The sequence below is a fragment of the Cyrtonyx montezumae genome, unplaced genomic scaffold, assembly GCF_038088225.1.
Source record: "Cyrtonyx montezumae isolate F1298 unplaced genomic scaffold, pur_monq_1.0 scaffold_0, whole genome shotgun sequence".
In the NCBI taxonomy this organism is placed as follows: Eukaryota; Metazoa; Chordata; class Aves; order Galliformes; family Odontophoridae; genus Cyrtonyx; species Cyrtonyx montezumae.
The window spans coordinates 16,304,628-16,326,174 of NW_027071824.1; the positions used below are offsets into that span (position 1 = coordinate 16,304,628).

The 21,547-nt window shown below is 47.4% G+C and overlaps 1 protein-coding gene across 1 annotated transcript in view; it reads left to right on the forward strand.

Moving 5' to 3' along the window:
- The first annotated feature begins 644 nt into the window (after positions 1–644).
- Positions 645–21,547, forward strand: part of MDGA1 (MAM domain containing glycosylphosphatidylinositol anchor 1) — a 124,360-nt gene continuing 103,457 nt past the window's right edge. Inside the window, exon 1 of the mRNA XM_065736267.1 lies at positions 645–1,227. Within this exon, the coding sequence (XP_065592339.1) occupies positions 1,101–1,227 (127 nt within the window). The 5' untranslated portion in view covers positions 645–1,100. The remainder of the gene's footprint in view (positions 1,228–21,547) is intronic.

The window sequence follows — 21,547 nt, forward strand, 5'->3', positions numbered from 1 at the left end:
GCGGAGCGCAGCACAGCGGAGCGCCCGGAGCCGCTCCGGGCAACTTTGTTGCGGGCGCTCGCCGGCTCTTGGAAGGAGCAAATCAACTTCCTCAGGCTCCGTGACCCTCCTCGGCGGCTCTCTTTTAGCTGCAACCCCCGCGGCAGCCGTCGAGGGGGAGCGGCTCGGTGCCCTCTGCGGCTGCAGATCGTCTGCGCGGTGCGCGGAGGAGAAGCACCCGGCAGGGTCCAGCGCGCAACATCGCGGGGAAAGTTTGGAAGGGAGAAGGAGGCGGCGGGGAGAGCCGGGCTGAGCCGCGGGGCGCGTGGTGGGGCTGCTCCTCGCCCGCTGCTCCCTTCAGGCTGGCTGGGGCGATGCGGTACAGCTGGGAGAGCTCTTGGGAGACGCTTTAAAAATAAAATTGAAAAAGAGGGGGAAAAAAAAAAAAGGAAAGAAAAAAACACAATAACCAACCCTTTCTGGATTTGATTAACTACAACAATCCCCTCCCCAGAAGATTTGGAGAAGACGATACCTATTCCTCCCTCCCTCTTTCAGCAGCTGGCTCCTAGTCCCCCCTCTTCGCTCCCCCTCCTTTTTTTCCCTCCACCTCCTCTTCCCCCCCGTTCGCTCCTGGGGCTGCGGCCAGAGCCTCGTCGGGAGGAGGAGGGCGGGCGAGGCTCTCCTAAGTTGGCCCCAGTTGGCAGCACTCGGGGTAGCCCGGGACTCCGGCGGCTCCCGCTGAACAAAGGAATCCCCTTTCTGGGAACAGCGCTGGGCCGGCCCGGCTCCTGCTTCTGCTCTGCCCCTCCGGACCGGCCTCTCCCGTGCCCTGGGCATCGTTTTCCTGGACATCCTCGAGCAACCTGGCAAGGGAAAGAGGGAAGCAGCGCTCCGCTTTTCAGCTCTCCTCGCTTCCTTCCCTCGCTCTCTTCTCCGTCTCCTTTTTATTTTATTTTCTTCCCTCCCCCCCGCCTTTATTTCTTTTCCTCTTGTTTTTAAATTCCCTCCCGGCGGCCCCGCCGGGGGGGGTCCTTTCCTCCGCCCGAGGGGCGCCGGTGCCCGGCGGAGCGGGCGCATGGGGCGGCGTTCCTGGAGGCTCTCGCCCGCTCCCCCGCCGGATGCTGCCGGGGCTGCTTTGGCTGCCGTTCTTCGCCGGCGATGAAGGCGCTGCCTTGAAGATGGAGATGATCTGCGTTTTATTCCTCTCTCTGGTGCCGGCGTACAGCGGGGGACAAGGGGTTTACGGTAAGAGACGCGGCGGCTGAGAGGGAGGGAGGGAGGGAGGGAGGAGGCGAGGGCGCGGACGGCTGCGATGGGATCAAAGTTAAAAAGCACCTGCAGCAGAAAGTAAACGATGCCGGCGGAGCTCGCCGCGGCTCGAGCGGAGAGATTGATGCGGCAATAGGGCTCCTGGAGCTACTTCGTAATTCCTCGCCGTAACCCCTGGCCGCCACGGATTGACGAGCCCGCCGGGATGCTCGCCCAAAACGCCGCCTCCGAGCGGAGCGGGGCGAGCGCTGCCGCAGGGAGCGGGGGTCGCCCGGCCCGACCTCTCCCGCAGCCGTGGGGCCGCCCCTCGTGGGAGACGCGGCGCCCCCGAGGTGCGTTTCTTCGGGCAAAGCGGGGGGACGGAGGCGGCCCGGGCCCGACCCCCTCCATCCCCACGGCGCGCTCCCGGGAGGAGAGGGGTGATGCTGCCTGTGCACCCTACGGAACTTCGATGCTGAGGGGGTGGTGGTGGTCTGTAGCAGAGCTGGTGGAGAGCTGCTGGATTTTGATTTTTTTTGTTTTCCATTTCTTGTTTTTATTTTATTTATTTATTTTGGACAGTGATGCGTGCTTATTTTCTCCCCTCGTTGGTAGTCTACGTGGCAAAACCCGAGATCCTGCAGCCCCTCAGCCTCCCGGGGCAGCGTACCCGTACCCCTACTGAGCACCAGCCCTGGGAGACAGCCGGACTGTGCACCCCGGCCCTCTCCCCACCCCTTCCCCTCTCCCGGCTCTCTCAGTTCCCTCTTTACAAGCTCTGCATTTCCAATACACTGGGAAAAAAATAAAGAAAAGCAGCCCACAAGCCTTGCCTCTCACAACAAGCCGGCTTTATCTTGGCGTACAACTCAGTTGTGCGCTGCTGTAAAGTCCTTCTGGGAGGCACGGAGCTGCCTCTAACAAGCCCGGCTCTCTGCGCGCTGAAGAGAGACCCCAGTGAGAGCAGCCAGCCCCCTCCTCCCCCTTTTAGCAGTCCCTTGTGTGAGCCCTGGCAGAGCTTGGTTCAGTCTCGCTTACTATGGGTAAGTCTTTGTAGGTCACTTTTTAATGATGTATTTCTTCAATGGAAACAATTCCTCCTTTCTCCTTGAGGGCCGGGATGTTAATTTGAGCGTAGGTCTGGTTTATAAAATAACCATCTTAAATAAAGGGTGGATTGCTTCTTTTTTTTTTTTCCTTTTTTTTTTTTTCCCCTGTCTCATTCATCCTCCCAGATTGTAAGTCCAGAGGAAAATTGCAGGGAAATGAAGAGTGGAATGGGATTGCAGTGCAGAAGCCTGATGGGGATGGCTTGTTTGATTCTTCTAGCAGGCAGCACACTCTCAGCTGAACTTTCTTGGTTTTGTTTCAACATGTTTGCTGCTGAGTTGCAGTCTCTTGTGCAGAGTGGCCTCATAGTGAGAGGGACGGAGCATATACCTGTTCCTGCTCAAGTGTGCCTGAGGGGACTGTGTGTTCCTTCATTACAGTGAACCCACATTTGCTGGAGTTGTTGCAAAGTTAAGATTTCAAGAACAACTTACTGATGGCTTTGTCTTCTTCTCTCAGGAAGACTAGAGAAGCTGCTTGCAAATAAAACTCAGTCTGGTGCTGAGATGAAAACATCATCATTTTGAGTCAAAATGGTACTTCTCTCTGTTCTCATCCTTAGCTACACAAAGGAGGAATCCACTCCCTTCCCTGCACTCCCCTCCCCGTGTCTCCATCTATCTCTGAGACTGGGAGCAGCCCCTACCACTGCCAGGGCAACTAAAGCAGGATTAGGGAGTGGTGCTGCTGCCCCTCTGGTGGTGCTCCTGTGTGCCCTAAATGTGTGGCTCTCACCACAGCTCCGGGCTGGCTGCCGTTGGCTGTGCTGTGTTGTGAGCGATGCTCTTACCGTGGCAATTTTGGGAACTCAGGTGTCATACCTCAAGTCCATCTTTCTGCTTTTGAGCGTTTTATACTGATGGGGAGGGGGAGAAGCACGTATATTGGTCTATAAATATATTTTGCTTCAGTAAATCTGCTGAGATTAAATCAGATTAAAGCAGATAAAGTATCCATGTGATGTACTCTTTAAATAATACACCCACGTGGATGCACACAAAAGACTTCTGTCTGGGAGAGTGGAGTTGTTGGAGAGCTTTATTGAGGGGAACGGCATAAATAAAATGTGTGTAAAGGGGCTGCTGGGAGAGGAGCGATGGCACTGGAGGTACGATTTAATTAGGAGTCAAGGTGCTGTCAGCTGCCACCTGAAGAGGCTGTTGTACAAATTGGCATTTCTTGTGATGACTGAATTGTGTCTGATGCCCTTTTCTCATTAGCTGATCCCACCTGCCTCCTTGGTTGGAGCAGGATGGCACTGGCCTGGTGCAGAGAGGGCAGCTCACAGGCTGCCAAGAGGCAACTCCTGTAAGGCTTTTGCTGTGCCCTGTTCCCAAATGGTTTGTGCCCATTAGTGTTGCTGTTGGCATAGGACTCGAGCTGTGATGTGTGTATGGGAAATGCCACAGTTTGTAGAGAGGAAGAGGTAGCAGGGAAGGACTGCTGCCCTCCCATGCTTGAAGTTAACTGCTTCAACACTGAGTATTAGTGGAAGGGGAGGAAGGGAAGGCTTCCAAGGGGATGAGCATGCCTCTTGCCTCCTCTTGCAGCCTTCAGAACTTGCATAGCTCTGATGCAGCACACACAGGGCTGTGGCTTTGCTTACGGCATGTGTAGCATACAGCTAACGTTGCTGGGTGTCTGGCAGCCAGCACAGCCTGGCTGAGCAGCAGCAGGGCAAAAGAGGGCAGGGTGCTCTGCACCTGCCCACTGTAACTCACCTGCTAAAGGCCGCCTGAAGAATCCTTCAGTGCTTCCCATGCACTCTGAGATGGGGCAGCAGGTCTTGGGTAAGGCATAGCGGGGCTGGCTGCTGCCTCTTGGCTGGTCTTGCTTGGAAAAGGGATATGTGAGCAGGAGGATGAGGACAGCTTTCCCCCAGGCTGTTATATAGCTGTGTCATACATATGTTCACAATATAGTGTGTGTGTGTGTGTGTGTGTATATATATATATATATATATATACACATATACATGCATCCTTCTCTTTGTGCTAAGCCATTTCTCCTTGTTGTCCATCTCTTAAATCTATGTTGACTTAGCTGTACCCCTTGGTTCCAGGCATTTTATAACTGGAGGGCTACACCCAAGGACTGGGATTGTCCAGGAAGTGCATGTTTCTCCAGAAGCTCTTTGGGGTCAGGGCATTAAGTCTGTCCACCCCGTACTCCTCCTTGTAAGGCATTATCCTTCTGACAGGTTTGCTTGCAACTTGCTGGTAGGAGTCAAAATATTTCAGTATAGGTGTCATCAGAAACCACCATCCTATGCTAATTTTGGTGAGAACATGAAGACAGATGTTGGATAATTTGACATGAGCAGCGCAGCTTTTAAAATTATCACTGTGTCAGCTTTGCACTGGATTTATCTTTCTTTCTTTGTTTTCTTTTTATTATTATTATTATTTTAGATATAGATATATATAAATTTCAGATGATTTTAAGAGATGGAGTGGAAAATGCATTAAGCTCTCTGAGAGAAGCTGAGGGTAGCCTTGGAGGTTTACCAGACAGCAATTCAGCAGTGGCAGTGAGGGATGCTATGGTGCTGGGACTGCTGTTCTTATTTTAAATAAGAAGACAAAGAGACTGGAGAGATGGTGTGAGGCTTCCCTCCAGCCAGAAGCCTGAGTGTTTTCTTAGATTTGGATTGGAGTTGCTGTTATTCTGCTGTCTTGATGGGTGAGGTCTTGGTTTTCCAGTCCCTCCCTCCTCCTGTACTGTGTTTTTTTCGCTTTGTTACAGTTTATGCTGAAGAATTTTGCCTGCACAACAACTCATGGAAATGTTGAGGGGTGGGATTTGTGCCCCTGTCCCAGGCTAGACCAGGCTCTGAGCAACCTGATCTAGCTTAGGTCTCCTTGTTCATTGCAGGGGAGTAGGACTGGATAGCCTTTAGGGGTCCTTTCCAACTCAAAAGATTCCATGATCCCAGCCACCTTCTGCCAATCTCCAGCTGCTGGCTTTAATTCAGGCTGGGAAAATGTGTCAGCATCCCCCGGGTTTGTGGAAGACAGAGGGGGTTGTGATGCATCTGTGCTGTGCCCTGGGATGCACCAGAGTGATGCATGTGGGGAGAAGGGACCGTGTGTGTTTTGTGTCACTATGCTCACGTTTAAGTGGTGAGATTTCTTTGCTCTCGGGATCCAGAGTGCTTGCTTTGAAAGGAAAAGAGCTTTCATCTGCCCTTTGTGGAGGGGAAGGGGCTGGAGGAACAACAGAGGCTTATTTTTATAGCCAAGTGCTTGCTTAGTGTTCAAAAGAAGAAATTAAATGTGAGATACCCTGTGGAGTTGGTGATCAAAAAAACACCCCACCCCCCCCCCCCCAAAAAAAAAAAAAGAAAAGAAAAGAAAGAAAAAACACAGACAACGTGGTTTTAAAGATCTAGGAAATAAATTAAGGATCGGAGCCAAGAAATGGAAACCTGGGCATCTCTGATCTTGGCTCAACAAAAGTTGAGGCACAGAAGGGCTCAGCTGGGCCAAGACCTGTCTGAAAGCAGAGCGCCGAGACCCACGTCGCGGCTTTTCTCGGAACAGCGGCTCCAGCTGTGCCCGGCTGCCGGGGGAAGTCGCCCTGCCCTCGGGCTCCGGTTCCAGCTGTGGCACATCTGGGCGCGGGGCCGCGCCGCTCCGCCGCTGCCCGGCAGGGGGGGGTGTTGCAGCGCCCCAGGGCCGGGGGAGCAGCGGGACGGGCGGGGGGAGCGGTCCCGTTCCCCCCCCGCCCCCCGGAGTAAGGGAGGTGCGTGGGGGTCGGATGGGCAGAGCACTTCTGCCTCCCGGGCTATTGCTGTACTGCTAACATCTGCAGTAAGCTTTGTAGTCTAGTTGTGTTTAAACTCCTCTGTCGAGGACGTTTCCTCTGTACGTTCTGTAAAGCACACCGTGTTCCTAGCATTGTGCTCATCGTCAAGGGCAGTGCGGAGGCAGTTCGGTGTTTCAGTGGTTGAAAATAAGGCAGAAGTGGTGACGGAGTGGCCTGGTGATAGGGGGTCACCACTGCTGTCATGGGAGCAGGTTGCTGCACCGCTGGGCTGCAGGGATATGGACAGCATGGTTCCAGGTAACTCTCCATAACCTCTCTCTTTCTTGTCACTGTTCTTCCCTGTGCTGTGAGTTGCTCATGAGGTGTTGGCTGCTGTCCCTCTGCTTGGCCTTGCCCAAGGGAGAAAGAAGGGGCAGACTCTTTAGTAGGATTAGCTGTGATAGGACAAGGGGGAATGGTTTCAAACTTAAAGAGGGGTGATTTAGGTTGGACATAAGCAAAACGTCTTTTACGCCAAGGACAGTGAGGCACTGGCACAGACTGCCCAGGGAGGTGGTGGATTCCCTGTCTTTGGAGACACTCAAGGTCAGGCTGGACAGGGCATTGAGTACCTGATGGTGGCCCTGTTCATTGCAGGAGAGTTGGACCAGCTGATCCTAGGGTTCCCTTCCAACTCGAAACACTCTATGATCTTGCAGATGTAACAGAAATCTGGCTGTGATGTGTTGGCTCGTGGCTTCTCTCCACTGTGAGCATGGTGTAGGATAAATTGCATGCAGGCACTTTTGCTGGGTTTTGTGTAAATGGAAACGGTGGCAGGGTGAGGATAGCAATTGACAAAGGTGCTCTAAAGACTGTAATTTCCAAACAAATATTAGTGCATGTTGCATAAAGAAGAGCTTTCTTCACAACACTGAAAGCTAAAGTCAAGCTGTGAGGAAGGCTTTAGGACGTCTGCAGGTGGACATTTAATGTCAGAGGAGCTGCTTGCTCCTGTTTCAGAAGGAAATGGTCCTTCGCTAATTGGCATAAATTGTTTTAAGATAAATGTGGATGGGAATCTTGTGTGTCTCTTGCGTACCTCCATGATGGAATAAAAAGAAAAAATGAATGTGTGATTCACACAGATCTTTGAGAAACACAGCAAAACGCCTTTTGCTTACAGTTGCTATTTTATCTCCTGGTGCTTGTTTCAAGCCTTGTATGTTGGAAGAGTTGTCTGTAGAATTACACAGTGAACAGTGTCTGTCTCTTGCTAAGTTTAGTACACGGACCATTCCAACTCAGCACTGCTTGAAACAGTGTGGATGTGAGAAACGGAGGCTCACAAAGTAACTTGACTTTAGCTGGGGATGGGTGGCTGAGCTCCCCTACCAGTTGAGTGTGTATATCTGAGGTGTTCTCTCAGCTGCTCTGGAGCATCTACACCACAGTTGGTAGACCCTGAAAATCCTCTTGGGACACACAAGCAGGGTTGGTTCTCAGGGTTTCCCATCACTATAATAAATAGGAATATAAAGCCTACAGTTATTTGACTGTGCCTGGGAGAAAATGAGATGGAGATTGAGTGATTCACCCTATTCAGGATGGAGAATCGAACATCACTGAAGTTTTAACCATTCTTTTCTACCAGGTAGAGTGCAGTTGGTATTGAGTGCAACCCCTGCAGCTGACAGGTGCAAGATAAATACATTCTCAAGAAGAAATAAGTTTGTATATTAGGAAAAAAAACCTTCTCAGGAAGAGTGGTCAAGTGTTGGAATGGACTGCCCAGGGAGGTGGTGCAGTCACCATCCCTGGAGGTGTTCAAGAACCGTATGGATGTGGCACTGAGGGACATGGTGAATATTCTTATGTTTATTACAAGTGCAAAGATAGAGAGAAGAAATTGCCAACTCTTGTTTCACAAATGCTAAGAAGGGGTGAAAGGAACTGATGTTGCTCATTTTATTTTTCTTTAGAAAAAATGTTTTTCCTATTATATTCATAGCAATTAAAATTTCATGTGAGTTTGTGAGAAGGGGTAATCTTGATTTGTGATTAAAAGCAACTGCTGAATAAGAACACCTTATCTCTGAAAACATAATCAGAAGAGGGCAGTGGTGACAGCTGCTGCACATCGAGAAGAACCCCATGTAAAAGTGCAGTGATAGACAGCAGCTTGCATTTACAGGAGAGAAATGCTTGGATGCTGGATGGGAATAGGGGCTTTCCAGTGTTATGAGACAGTGGGATCAGTGGGTCTTTGCAAACAGGTTGACTTGAGGTGGACATACACTGTGCCTGCACAACGTGAGAATGTAACCTGTGCATGCTCCTGATCTGGCTTTTGGCTGTTGTGAAGGCAATGCTGCAGACAGCAGGCTTAAAATTAATCATTTTGATTTTTGACTTGAAAAGCTCTCCTTGCACAGCTCCCCACAAAGATGAGCCCTGCATTTAACTGCCACTGAGTTCCTAAATTGTTTTTTTTCAAAATGGGATAGTCGAGCTCCCAAACCACACAGCTGCATCTGAGACGTTACCCATAGAAACTAAGCTCTGCTTTTGGTTAAAATAGCACAATAATAGTTTGTTTTCTGGTCAGTCAAATGATTCAGCAGACCAGGACTTTCATCCTTATTCCTGCGGAAAAAGGAAATAGATGGTAGAGAACGCCTGTTTACTATGATGCACATGATTAATACCATAAATCTTTCATGTGGGGCTGCCGGGTGAAATGAATGAGTATTATCACAACAAATTGGAAGGAGCGGGTGGCTGCGTGCTCATGCTTGGTAATCAGGCAAAGTAAAAGGAGAAATTAGTCGAAGGTAACGGTGGTTATCAAAGCTCTCTGTGCCATTTGCTAAGCCTTGGCAGAGCTGACATGCTGCTTTTTGCAGATCACAATGAGCATATGTACCTACTTGTGGCTGGTGGTAGTTCCAAGTGGCCAGCAGCAGTGTGTGTGCACTACTTGACAAACAGTTCTGCTTCTCAGATTATTGTGGAGACATCTCCAAGTATGTTTGCAGCATATGGCTTGCTTAAGGAGATCACTTTGGATAAGAGACACCCGATAAGACACAGCAGATCAGCTGCATATCGTTCGGCTCCTGGGGGGTCAGCAGGGTACACAGTGCAGACATGGAAAAGAACAGTGAAGGGAAATGGGGAGCGAGCCCCACAGCGTGGCATTGCAGACTCCCTTGTGTTGCGTGGGTCAGCAGCACCCAGCGACGTGCGGGAAAGCCCCAGCACAGCTAATCATAAATGACGTTTTAATTTAGGAATCACACTTGATTATTTCAGAGCAAGTTTAGAAGAAGTGAGTGAGGAGGTGGGGGAAGGAAACCCCAGCACAAGTTCTTTGCTCGTTAGGCCTAAATAAAAGCTTTGCAGAAGGAGGAAGCAGAGGAAGGTGCTAAAAAGTACTATGATCTGCAATGTGCTTGGAGATACAGACAGGGAAATGAGAAGGAAATGTCTAGCTATTGCTAGATTTAAAAAGAGAGAAAAGAAATTGATGTCGTTGACAGCGTGTAAATTGTAGGAGGAAGTGTGTTTCTTTCTTTCATGGCGCTCCTGGTAATACCAGTGACATTGTTGCTGTTGGAAATGAGGGATTGAAGAGTGAGTGAGAGGCACCATCCTCAAAAGGCAGGAGCCTTGATGGAATGGAATCACACCTCTCCCAGAGTGCAAGAGCTAGAGCTGTAGGGCCATGGAAAGCAGGATACTCTTAGCACCCCCTTGCAAGAAACAGGAGGATATGATGTACCTCTTGCATATATATTCCTGTACTTTTTTTTTTTTTTTAAGCTTTGTGAGGAAGAATTGCTTTTGCCTGTAGAAAACAGCTGTAGTAACACCGAGGCTGAAGCATAAATCCCAGAATGCTATAGAATGGGCAGTAGCTTGTGCTTAAGGGGTTCTTTTACTGAACTAACACTTTGGATTTTTATTATTATTTTCTTTACCATGTTGTCTGATCTAGTTAAAGTCACTGAGATTAGCTTTTGCAGTATATTTGGCTGATTGCACATCTGTTGATAGAAGGTGTAACAGAAATGCTAAGTCACAGCCTGAACCAGTGATGGAGCACCTGGTGGGAAGGCAGGGCCAACCCAGGGGAGCTCAGCTGCATGCAATGTACCTGAATGACCAGAAGGGTTGCAGCCAGGATCCATCCCTTCCCAGACCTCATTTAAGGGCTGGCAGAGGAGGCAAGGGTATTTTGCTGGAGATCCCTGTGTACCTGAGGCCTTCTGAAGGTAAGCAGCTGCTTTCCTTTATTTCTGTGCCCGTGGCTGTTGCATTTGAGCAAATTCTCACTTGTTGTAGCCCAGGACCTTGCTGCTCTGATGTTATTGCTGTGCTTTCCATTGTGTGATATAGGATTTTTGTGGGTTTTTATTTGATATTTTGTCACACCTGCTCACCTTACTGGTACTGATGGCTTTCCACCCATTAGTCCAGAGGGAAATGATGCAGCTATGGGGGAACAAGCAGACAGCCATTGTGTCTATGCAGGAGACTGCAAGAAGCTGCTGTCCACAAGCTCACTGTAGCCTTTATTACTGCTTGGCTGGGAGGAATGGTTGTGTTTCTTCAGCTCCTCTGTGAAAGCAGAAGTTAAAAGGAAAAAAATTAAATACTGTTGGAGCAACTGATATCTATCCTGGCTACAGTCTTTGGCTCTGCTGTGGTACTTCTGTAGCTGGTACTTAAGTGAAGGGAATTTAATGTAGATGAACTGTTGCTCTGGTAAAATAGTTGGCCCGAAACGATACAGTGACTTGGATCCTGTCTTTGTTAGTCTTCATGGCTTTTTTGTTTGTTTTTAATTTTTACTTAGACTTCAGTGGAAGATGAGTATGTCAAAATAAATACAAAAAGCATTAAAACAAAACATAAAATATGTCATGCCTGCTTGCTTCTCCTGGTGTGAACGGAAGGTGATGCCATGTGTCTGCATCCAGTGTTTTGAAGGTAACGCTGGTGATTTCGGTGAGGGCATAGGATGCTACATAGAAACTGAAATTGCTCGTCTGTCTTAGTAGTTCAGAGGTTTCCAGGGATGTAATTTTATTTTTTTCCCCATTGGCACTAAATTTTGACTTGCAGTCTGGTAGCTGCTTCCACTTCTATGTGTTGGTGGGCATCACTTCATTGATGGCAGTCACTGAGCTGCTGCCACTCCCAAGCAGTCCCTGAGCTGCCTACAGCAAGGTGCTGCTGGAGAACCCATGTGTGATCAAAGTGCAGGAGTCCACATGTGTGAACCTGCTTTTTGAAGCAGTAGGGTGCTTGCTTTGCACAAATGGAGTGCAGTGCCTCAGGATTTGAGCTAACTACATGCAATGCTTTTATGCAGCCCCGATCTGTCTTCCTTGGTTCCTGGTGTTCCACCTTCAGGATCCTAGCTGTAGTCTCTTTGCCTAAAATAATATTTGTTTGAAAAGCAAAAGCTATGCTAAAAGGACACGTTATCAGCTTAGTTTAAATACACGTTGGCTCTGTAAGAGAGTGCTTTGCAAAGGAAGTCTGACTGTATGCTTTTGCACATAAAATGAGCATGCAATTAAAAGGTCTTAAACAGAAGAAAGCCCTTTTTCTTCATGACATGCAAATGCTGGCATGCTTCTGCTCTAGGATTTGTTGCAAGGGAAGACCAAGGAGCAGTGAAATCATGCTGGTATTACCTTTATACAGAGCTAAAAGACTAATGGCAAACAGCAGCTGGAAGCCTGGTTTTGATCTTCCTGTATCATTATGTTGGAGTATGGTGCTGGTGAGAGGTACTTTCCCAGGCTCCTTTCACAAAGGCTTTGAGCAGCCATCCATCTCCAGTGCTTAGGGCAGTTCTTCAGGACTGGCATTGTGGATTGCTTTGCTACAGTGTTTTCAAGAAGGCATGAGGCTGCTTGGTGCATGCTGTAGGTTCTTTCTCTGCTTCTTTCTTAGGTTCTTATTTTTGGAACACCTTGTGTGCTGTGGAAGCTGGCTCCAGGGCTCTGAAGTTGCTGAAGGTCTAGGCTGTGGTCTTTTCCAACCTTAACGATTCTATAATTACATTATGTAAACTGAGGCAGGGTTGGCAGTCTCCAAGTCTGCTTCTGTAGCTGCACTAACAATCTCGCTCTTGCATTTTCTCTTCTAATCTGAATAGTCATCACTGTTTCCATTTTTAAGAGCAGGAGTGTAAGAGTGACCTTTTTGGCTGTAGTGTTTTTCTTGTCAATTTGCTTTTCAGATTCCAAGTGCTTCCTTACTTTTCATTCTGTTCAGAGGTATCTTGATAACCTCTTCATCTTCTGTGTAGCTTCACACATGTGGAATCTGCCCTAAATGTCTTTAACTTCCTCAAAACAGAGGTTGAAGAACAGACCTTCTTTCCTTCTTTTTCTGTGTGTATTCTACCTTCTTGTATTCTTATCCTGAACAGCAGGATATCCTTTCAGCATTTCAACAGGTTTAGCTGAATGGACATCCCCATCTTCTCTGGTTGAGTAAGTGGTGCTTAGGGAAGCAGGTATGTTCTCAGATAATTTGTCCATCTTCCCATTGCCCTCTAGGAGAAAATCTAGTTCTAGCTGTTCCACTGCTTGTGTGTTCTGGGTTAGTGCATCTCCTGGAGCGATACTCTTCCTGATGTGAGCACCAGTTGGATCAAACTGCTTATCAGCCCAGTGTAGATGCTGAATTGACACCAAAATGCTACTTCCCCATGTTCCAAGATCAAATACCTCCAGGGAAGGAACTTCCCAAGATGGAAAAAGAAAGCTGTACACTCACGGTACTCCTGTGCTTAGTACACGTATCACTGCTGGATCATTGTTCTGTGGTTTCCTCAGTAGTGTAAAAATACAATGCTTCTACAGCACCTGGAGATGGTTAGGTTGAGAAGAGATGAGATCAGCCTCCTTTGTATCAAAGATGAGGACATCGTGCAATTTTTTTCTAGTTAAAATGTACAGTGACCTTTCTTCCCTTCCATTCTCTCAGGAACATGTCTCCTTCTAGAGCTGGTCTATTCATCCTCTCCAGTACCTATTGGCTCTTCCCCAGGAGTATGCATGCCCACAGACTCTGCAAGGAGATGTCTTAGGTGAGCGGTATGGTTGTAGGTATTACAACAAATCCATTGTTCATCCACCTAGGGAGAACTGCTTTCATATCCCCGATAATCTTAGATTCCCCTGGAATTCCTGCCTGGGGAAAGTTGTGACATTTTGCATTGTTCTGGGAGCTCTGCGGGCACTATCCAAGAAACACTTAATTTCTGCTTTTTATGGTATTCAGACAGAAATGGTAAAGATCAATGCAATATGCAGAGGTGAGAAGAAAATCCACATTTCTTTTAAGGGAAAAATGATACCCTATAGATCTGCTGGTTGAGAGGGGACCTCTGGAGTAATCTGATCCAGTTGTCTGCTGCAGGCAGGGTTAAGCCTGAGGTTAGAGCCAACTCTGAAGTTAAAACAGGTTGTTTAGGACATTCTAAAGCTATATTTTGAGCATCTCTAAGGATAAGGGTTTCATGAGCTCTTTGATTCCCTTTGCTGGTGTCTGACAAACCACAGGATGAATTTTTTTTTTATGCTAACGGAAATTTACTATGTTTCTAAAGTGCTTTGATTAACTCTGTTGTAATTAGCACAGTCCTGATGTAGCTTGTCACAAAGAGAAGCAGAGGAACCGGAAATGCACTAGGAGACATTCCTACAGTTTCCATGATGTGCAGCATACTCATAGAGCTCTCTCTCAGTCTGAATTATTCTAAGATCACCTAGTTCAGCTATCAGCCCATCTCCAACGTGGCCACTGACCATGTCCCTCAGTGCCATATCCACACTGTTCTTAGCATCATGGTGACACCACCACCTCCCTGGGCAGCCTTTTCCAATGCCTCACCACTCTTTCTGAGAAGTTTTTTCCTAACATCCAACCTGATCTATGGTAATAACAATATTTAGTATTCTTCTGTGGAAATAACAAAGAGATTAAACAAGCATGGGATTAGAGATGGTGCAAAATATCAACAAACCCATAGAATAAAAGCCACAGGGAGAAAATCCTTTATGTGTGTTTATAGAGGCGTGTGTTCATATGTAATATTATATTATACGCACACATTTTGCAGTGAGTTGACTGAGGTACCCAGTTCCAGTTTTCTTGATCAGAAAGCAGTGAATGTCCAGCAGGTGTCCTGCATTGTGTAACTTGTCAGCACAAGCTGGTTACGTCCCCAGGGCATAGCAACGAATGACTGGGTAGGAAGAAAGATGTGCAGTTTCTCAGAATGCTTTGCAAAGGGAACTTCAGGTCCTGTTCAGACTGCCTAGTTCAAAGACACTTGCGGTGTGCTAATGTGACAAGGGGACCTCGTCTCACGTTGGATGCCCTGGGGTTTCTTTACACTTCGAGTTCTCCATGGGTGCCCAGTTGGCAGCCTTGCTTCACAGCATGAAGTGTTGGAGCAGGAAACTGAAGATTCGGTTTTGCTTTCTCTTTTCATTTGACACAATTGTAGGTGGCATGGCGAGTGGGAAGCTGGGGTAGGAAGTAGGTTTTATTTTTACGCCCACTGGATTTTATCTGGGCAATGTGCCTTATCTGAACAGTTGGTTTGGTAGCATTTTATTTTCCTAATGTGCTTACTATCTGTTCTTTGTCTCTCCCTCTCTTGTAGAGCCATTTCCAGATTAGAATGAATAAGCTTGCAAAAAGGGACTTGGGGAAATGAAAGGTCTGTGTGTCCAGCTGTCAAAAACACAGCTCTGAATTGGGGTGAAAGGCATCCATGTTACTGGTTGCTTCCTAGAGAAGTCCCTCAAAGAAGAAGGATGACTTCTAGTGTATGTTTCACCCTCAGTGCATCTGATATCTGTCCCAGGTGTAGTTACATATCAGATATCTGAAGAAAACAATTCTTTTCCTTTTTTTTAATTGTTTTTGTTGTTTTTTTTTTAATTTCCAGCATAAAAACCTCATTGGTGACCTCTGGGGTTTTCTGAGAGGGAGTGCAATGCACAGCCAGCCCATGCTTTGCAGATCCCCTCAATTGCTTGCCTACGGGTTTTTTGAGAGTGTGGGGGGAATATGTATGTATGTGCAAATCTCAGTGCTGCTCCCAAGCTGTCTCCTCTGAGGGAGTGGCAGTGCTGCAGCTTCTGTAGAAAATATTAATGCATGTAAACATTTTTCTAAAGGCATTACATCTTCCTGCACGTACTTTATTATTTTCCCACAAATCTGACTAGATGTGATAGATAGGTAACCAGGGAGCAAGGCTGGGGAAGCGTGCTAGAGAGGGAAGGAGAGAAACAGGAGTGAAATAAACACAAGCCTGCTGTAATTCAAAACAAGGCAAAATCAGATTGTGTGCTTTGGCTAATTTTCTTATTCAGGTATTGATCCAATGGCTGCTCCAGAGTCTATTAGCAGTCAGCCAGTGAAAATATTTCCCATCGGGGGCTCTGACCTGAGACGGGGGTGAATCTATAGCAATTTGTTCAAACAGAGGAAAGCTTTTTCCTCTGATTTGTATTCCAATTTGCACAATATATGGGGGGGGGGCATTGTGGGGGTTTGCAGGTTGGTGCTTGTCAAGTGGGAATCGAGCTTGATCCAGGCAACTTGGCTGAACGAAATCCCTGATTAAACTCTGGGCTGGGTACCCTCTGTCTGACTCTTTGGGTTACCTGAGAGCTTTGCAGGCTGGCATGTCAAGGGGAGTGAGACAGCTATTTGCATCCCCTTGGTAGGGAGGAGTTCTTGTGCCATTACAGTATATTCATTTGCATGTGCATTTCCCTCTATATCTTACTGAATTTGCATGGGTTTCAGCCTGGACCAGCTGGGCTCACAGCTGGTTTGACCATCATTTCCCCGGCTGGGGAAGTTCAGTGTGGATGTTGCAACTCTCAAGTGAAAAATCCACTGCAGGAGTTCCTTGAATCCCAATGCTTTATTGGGGTGTGACAGAAGTTGCCTGATAACAAGCTTTGGGACCCACCTTCCATCCAAATGTTCCATGTCCCTGAAGACATAATGCTCACCTTCTTATCCTCCCTCCCTGTTATCTTCCTGTTGTTTCAGAAGCTTTCCAGACAAGGAAACTGTTTCAGGATCCCTTAAATCGGGGCTTGCAGCTATCAAGAGCTACTGAAAGTTTAAATGGCAATAGAAAAACCTGACAAGGTTAGCAAGGCTCATGGTTTCCATTGCCTGTTGAGTGACCAGCAGCTCTAGTGCCAATTGCTTCCTGACAGTTCCTGTCAGTCTGAAGACTTCCAGGTCTGGGGTTTAGACCATCTGTCTTGGTAACTAATTGTACAGCTGTAAAACTGTGGTTGGAGAGGTGGGGAGCTAATTTGGAAAGCCCCAATTTGCACATGGACTGCATTCTGTATCTAAGAAGACCATAAAATAAGTGGTTGACTTGATACACATCATTCTGAAATATATAAGAATTGGAGGAGGTGTCTGAACATCAGCTGATGTTGAACTTGCATACTAGTCTGTGATACCTTGCTGCCTGTTTTCCATTAGTTGCCCAAACATAGGAGCCTAATAGGGAAGAATTCTTCATGTAAAGAAGACAGGAGAGAAAAACCTTCCTTTGCATAAAAACACAAAGAGTAGGGAGAGTAATGGGATGAGTTTATTCTCTGTATGCTGTTTTTAGCCTTTGAAATTGGCTGGAATTCTCAGCCTTGCTATACTTGCTTTAATTTAGTAATGGTCACAGGAACTCTTACAGGGAGAGAAGAGGGGATAGGAAGGAATAAATAAACTAGCACCTTAAGTTTCAAGTCTGTTCAGTTTTTAGACCTCAAACTTATTTTTTGACTTGGTTGTAACCTTCAGGGAGCAGGCCTGGATCCTGAGGAGAGCAGTAACTTCAGCTTTGGGAAAGAGTGTGAAAGTTTATGGGATTTTTTAAAGCAGCCAAGCAGAGGTCCCTGCAGTCAATAGCATGAGTGGAGTCTGTGTGGGGATGATGACAACAGCATTTTATAATATTTAGGAGACTATTTAATGGTATCAGAGCTGTGAAGCATGCTGTTGCTGATTTTATGGTTAGCAGAGGGCTTGTTAAGAAGCTGGAGACAGGCAAGACACAGGGCAGGCTCCTCTGCTGGGGCACCAGCTGCTGGGGAAGGGATTCTTCAGTCCCCTGCCCACCTCCTTCCCAAGGGAAGGAAAGCCCCATTCCTCCAGCTTTCAGCATCACTTCTAGACAGCAGAGTGAGTCCTGTGCTGGGCTGCTGGAGCAATGCAGACTGGGGGGGGGCAATTAAAATCCAAGGTTCCTCTTCTTTGATATGTGCCATTGATTGGCTCCCATCAGGTGATGGATTTTAAGCCTTTTGCACCAGCTAATTGGTCCAATCCCTGCCTTAAGCACGAACGGTTCCCAGGGCTTTAGCAGGAAGAAGAATGAGTCATGAAACAGAGTTGCCAAGCTGTGGGTCCTTCCTATTGCTTCACATGTGCTGCCCTTTCATTCCGCTGCTTCCTCCTGGGGCTGTGGCTGTAGAAGGGAGCTGTACTGTTCCTGTTACGATTTTAACACTTCTGCCTGTCTTCTGCAGAGCTGTGTCCTGCAGCAAAGAAAGCAAGTTACTGTGCTGAGATGGATCTAAGCTGGTGTTGAGATGTGTGCTGCTTGCTCCCATGGGGATGCTATGCACAGCACTGAGTAGCAGCCCAGCAAGAGGAGACTGCTGGGGCAGAAGCACACAGGAGGGCTATTAGTGTTTCTCTGGTTTGCTTCTAGGTAGAGAATGCTGTGGGTAATTCTGTCCCACCCGGGGAAGCAGAGGGGAGGGATGTACAGTATCCATAAACTATCATAGAGAATGAGACAAGCTGTTTCATCCAATTGATGTTTAAAGTTTTATAGCATATATTGCAGGGGAACAGCTTGGAAAAGGATACTGAGAAAGTACACAAAGTATGTGTTGAAACCCAGCATGTCCCTGATGCGCGGCAGTCTGTGACAGGTCCCAGAACCATAGCCCACCATGCTGTTGCGCAAGACTGATACTGTGTGTTTCTCCCAGTGATTGTACCCAGCTCCTATCTGGTCCAGGACTCTGAAAAACAGCACCTGTTTCTCTCTGCCATCTTTGTTGATGTGTATTGTTGAGTTCCCTTTAGTATCTTGCAAAGTGTGTTTGTTTATTTTGTATTTTTTCCAAGGTAATGATGCTGGCAGGGTTAGTTCCCTTGAGATGTTAAGTCTATTCCTTGCAGAGCTCACTCATCTGCCTATGTGTGTGCCTCCTGCCTGTGTTTCTGTAGTTCAGTGTGACTCAGAAGGGGAGGAACTGCTCCATTCAGCATCTTCTGCAGCTGTGAATCTCATGCTTCACAAGCCTATGGGCATGGGCAAGCTCCAGGGGTAGTGTCTCCCCCTAATGTGAGGCTGATGCTGTGAAGAACGAGCAGCTCTCTTTGACCCTAGCTGGTGGTCCACTCTGAGCTAAGGATTTATTTGTGTGCAAAGTGGAGGGGACCAGTGGAAGTAGGTTTGCTGGGCAGATGTGCACTGTCTTAGCAGCAACACTGTGGTCACTGTACATTGCAAAGAACTGAAGCTTTTGGGCTCCCAGCTTTACTGCTTTCTCATTCTTCACAGCTTTGTACCTGCAGAGGAGGTACCACTGGCCCTTTCTCACAGTTGCAGAAAATCTGAGTGCTGGGGTCTCTAACTCGTGCCTTTCAGTAGGAACCAGTGTAAGCACATTTACTCAGCAGCGCTATTGCCACTGTCACATGTGCAGGGGCACTGTGAGCCCTCTGCCATTTACTGCTGCTTTCTACTCTCGTGAAGCAGGGCCATAAGCATCAAATGACAGCAGGGCTGTGGGGCCCAAGCAGAGGATACAGCAGATGATCCCTGTTTTGTGAACAGGTGGAAGCACCTATCAGTGCTGGAGTAACACTGATGGGAGGTAAATGGCAAAATGCTGTCTTGCTGCACTGGTGTCAGTATCTGGTATTATGGTAATTTTTGGACTTGCCTTGTTACCTAGAGACCACACCCTCCCCCCCAGGGGAGAAAAACAAACAACAAACAAACAAAAAACTACCATGGGCTTGTTGTTCTGTTGTGGGCTTTTTTATGATCGTGGAAGGTTTTAGTGTCTGGTGTGAGATCATATTTTATGTTCTTGTTTCTCTTGCCCTGCTCAAGTGATGCTTGATGCTGTAATGCGTCATTAAACTGGTACCAGGTTCTGTCCCCACATGGATGCATTTCTGTGGCAAGCAGACTGATTGTGGGAGAGACAGACCATGAAACAGCCTACATGTGCTTAGTTTTATGAGGAAGGAAGGAGCCTGTGAAGGGAGAAGTGGTGAATGGTAACCTCTACTGGGAGGGTTCTAGCTCAAGCAATGAGTAGGATATTATTGCAAATTGTATGTTCTGAAGCCTGAAACCTGTTATTGATGGTTATGTAGCAGTCCCTGTGCCTTCCCCATTGCAGGATCCAGCCTACCATATTCTGCCCTGTTTGGATAATGGGAGGGTGGTGCTGGCAGTTGCTGTAGTGCAAAGCCTCCCCAGCTGGTTTTCATGGCTGTGCTGGCCCCAGGTCTGCCATCCAGTGTTTGCTCTGCTGCTGGATCAGCCACATCCTACACTTCTAGCTTCCCTTTGTTTCCCTTCAGAAGACTGAGAAGCTTCACGCATTAGATAGTTTAAAAACAACAGACCTGCATCTGAGGAGGCAGCTGGTGAGGGAGATGACATTTGCGAGTGCTCCCAGTGCAAGAGGAGAGCAGAGGCTATTATGTTCTTCAAAGGAAACAGGTTTTAGATGCCAACACCTTATTTGAATTCTCTTAATTCATCTTTAGGACTCTGAGTCTGCCATAGGTATGGCTGTAGCTGGCAGTGCCAACACGGGGAGGATTCTCAATGCTGCTGGAAGATTATGAGGCCATGGGAGAAAAGGTGTCAATGTTTGTCCTCCTGTCTCAGGACTTTGTCCTTCCTTCTTCATCAGACTCTCCCAGCTGCCAGGCACCTGCTTACTCCAGCACAGCCCCTTGCCCTTGGAAGCTCAGCAAGAACACAGAGGAGAGCAAAGCCAAGGGAAGGCAGGAGCATCCCTGCTTCCCAGGGATGCTTGGATTGAGGTGCCAAGACCTACTAGCGAGATACATATCTGTGACCTTCTGTTGCTCCTGTCACGCACTTCACAGTCCTCAACATGACACCAACTAAGTTACAAAGCCATATCTCAGCAGGCGACAGCTGCTCCTGCTGTCTTTCTCACTCTTTCTGTCTGGCAACAGGATCTCCTTAAATACATCATTGCATTTGCACTGTGAGAAGCAAAGCTTGCAGAGTAAAGTCAAACAGCAAAGCTCGGGTTCAACTCTTAGATGGGGATTGTAGTGCTGTGTACACATCGTTCCCTTTACATTTTGCCCAGGAGCAATGGAGTAGCAATAAAAATATCCCTTAGGTAGCAATTCTTATGACATCAGTCTCTAGCCTGGCTGGAAATGTCCTGATCCGCAATGTTTCTGGCCCAAGGTAATTTAGCAAAAGCTCATGATTGCATTGAGCTATAGCCACCTCTGAGCTTTGCTCAGTAAGGGAGTGTTTGTGGAATCTCAAAGACTTCATTATCTTGGAGTTTGCAGGATTTTTATCTAAAGTTATGTGGGCTGGAAATCTTGCATGCCCAGACACCCGAGATCACAAAATCAATTCTGCCGTCTATTAAATAGGTGTAATTCCCATCGACTACAGTGGATGTTACAATTTTGCAGCGGACGGTGGAATTGGATCTATACGTATTAGAGACAGAAAACCCATCACCAGTTTCCTCTTTTTCCAAGGTCAATGGAAGACTCTTCTTAGGTGCTTGTGACCAGCACTTCCCCCAGTCTGCAGTGGACTTGGAGATGACTATATCTCCTACTGCAGTGCTTTACCATGCGTCCATTAAGGATGGACACATGACTGAGGGTGTAAAGCCAAGCCTGCTGCCAACTGTTTCCTATTTTTGTGGGTTTTTTTTTAAATGTTTTAGTCTGTGACACTTTTATTTTTGTGAAGACTTGGGGATTTTTGAAATTGGATTATAATAAGCACTAAAGACAATGAAATGAATTTCTCCTGGCAGACCTCCCCGTTGTTTTGCCTCTGTTTCTGGGCAGGCTGGAGCAGAAGGGCAGCAGTCTTGTGTTTATTTGTTCACAGGTGCTTGCTAGGTTGGAGGCGGAAAAGAGCCAGCCTGGTATTGCTGGCAGCATTCTATGAGTGATGTTTTAGCCATTACTTGTTCCCCATATGGATGTTGTGTGAGCTGCAGGCAGCTGTGTGGTGTTTCAGACCCAAGTGGGAGTCGGGCTGTCCTTTAATGCGAACCAGATTTGGCTTGGCTGCTTCTCACAGCTTGTGAAATACCACGGAAGCTTCAGC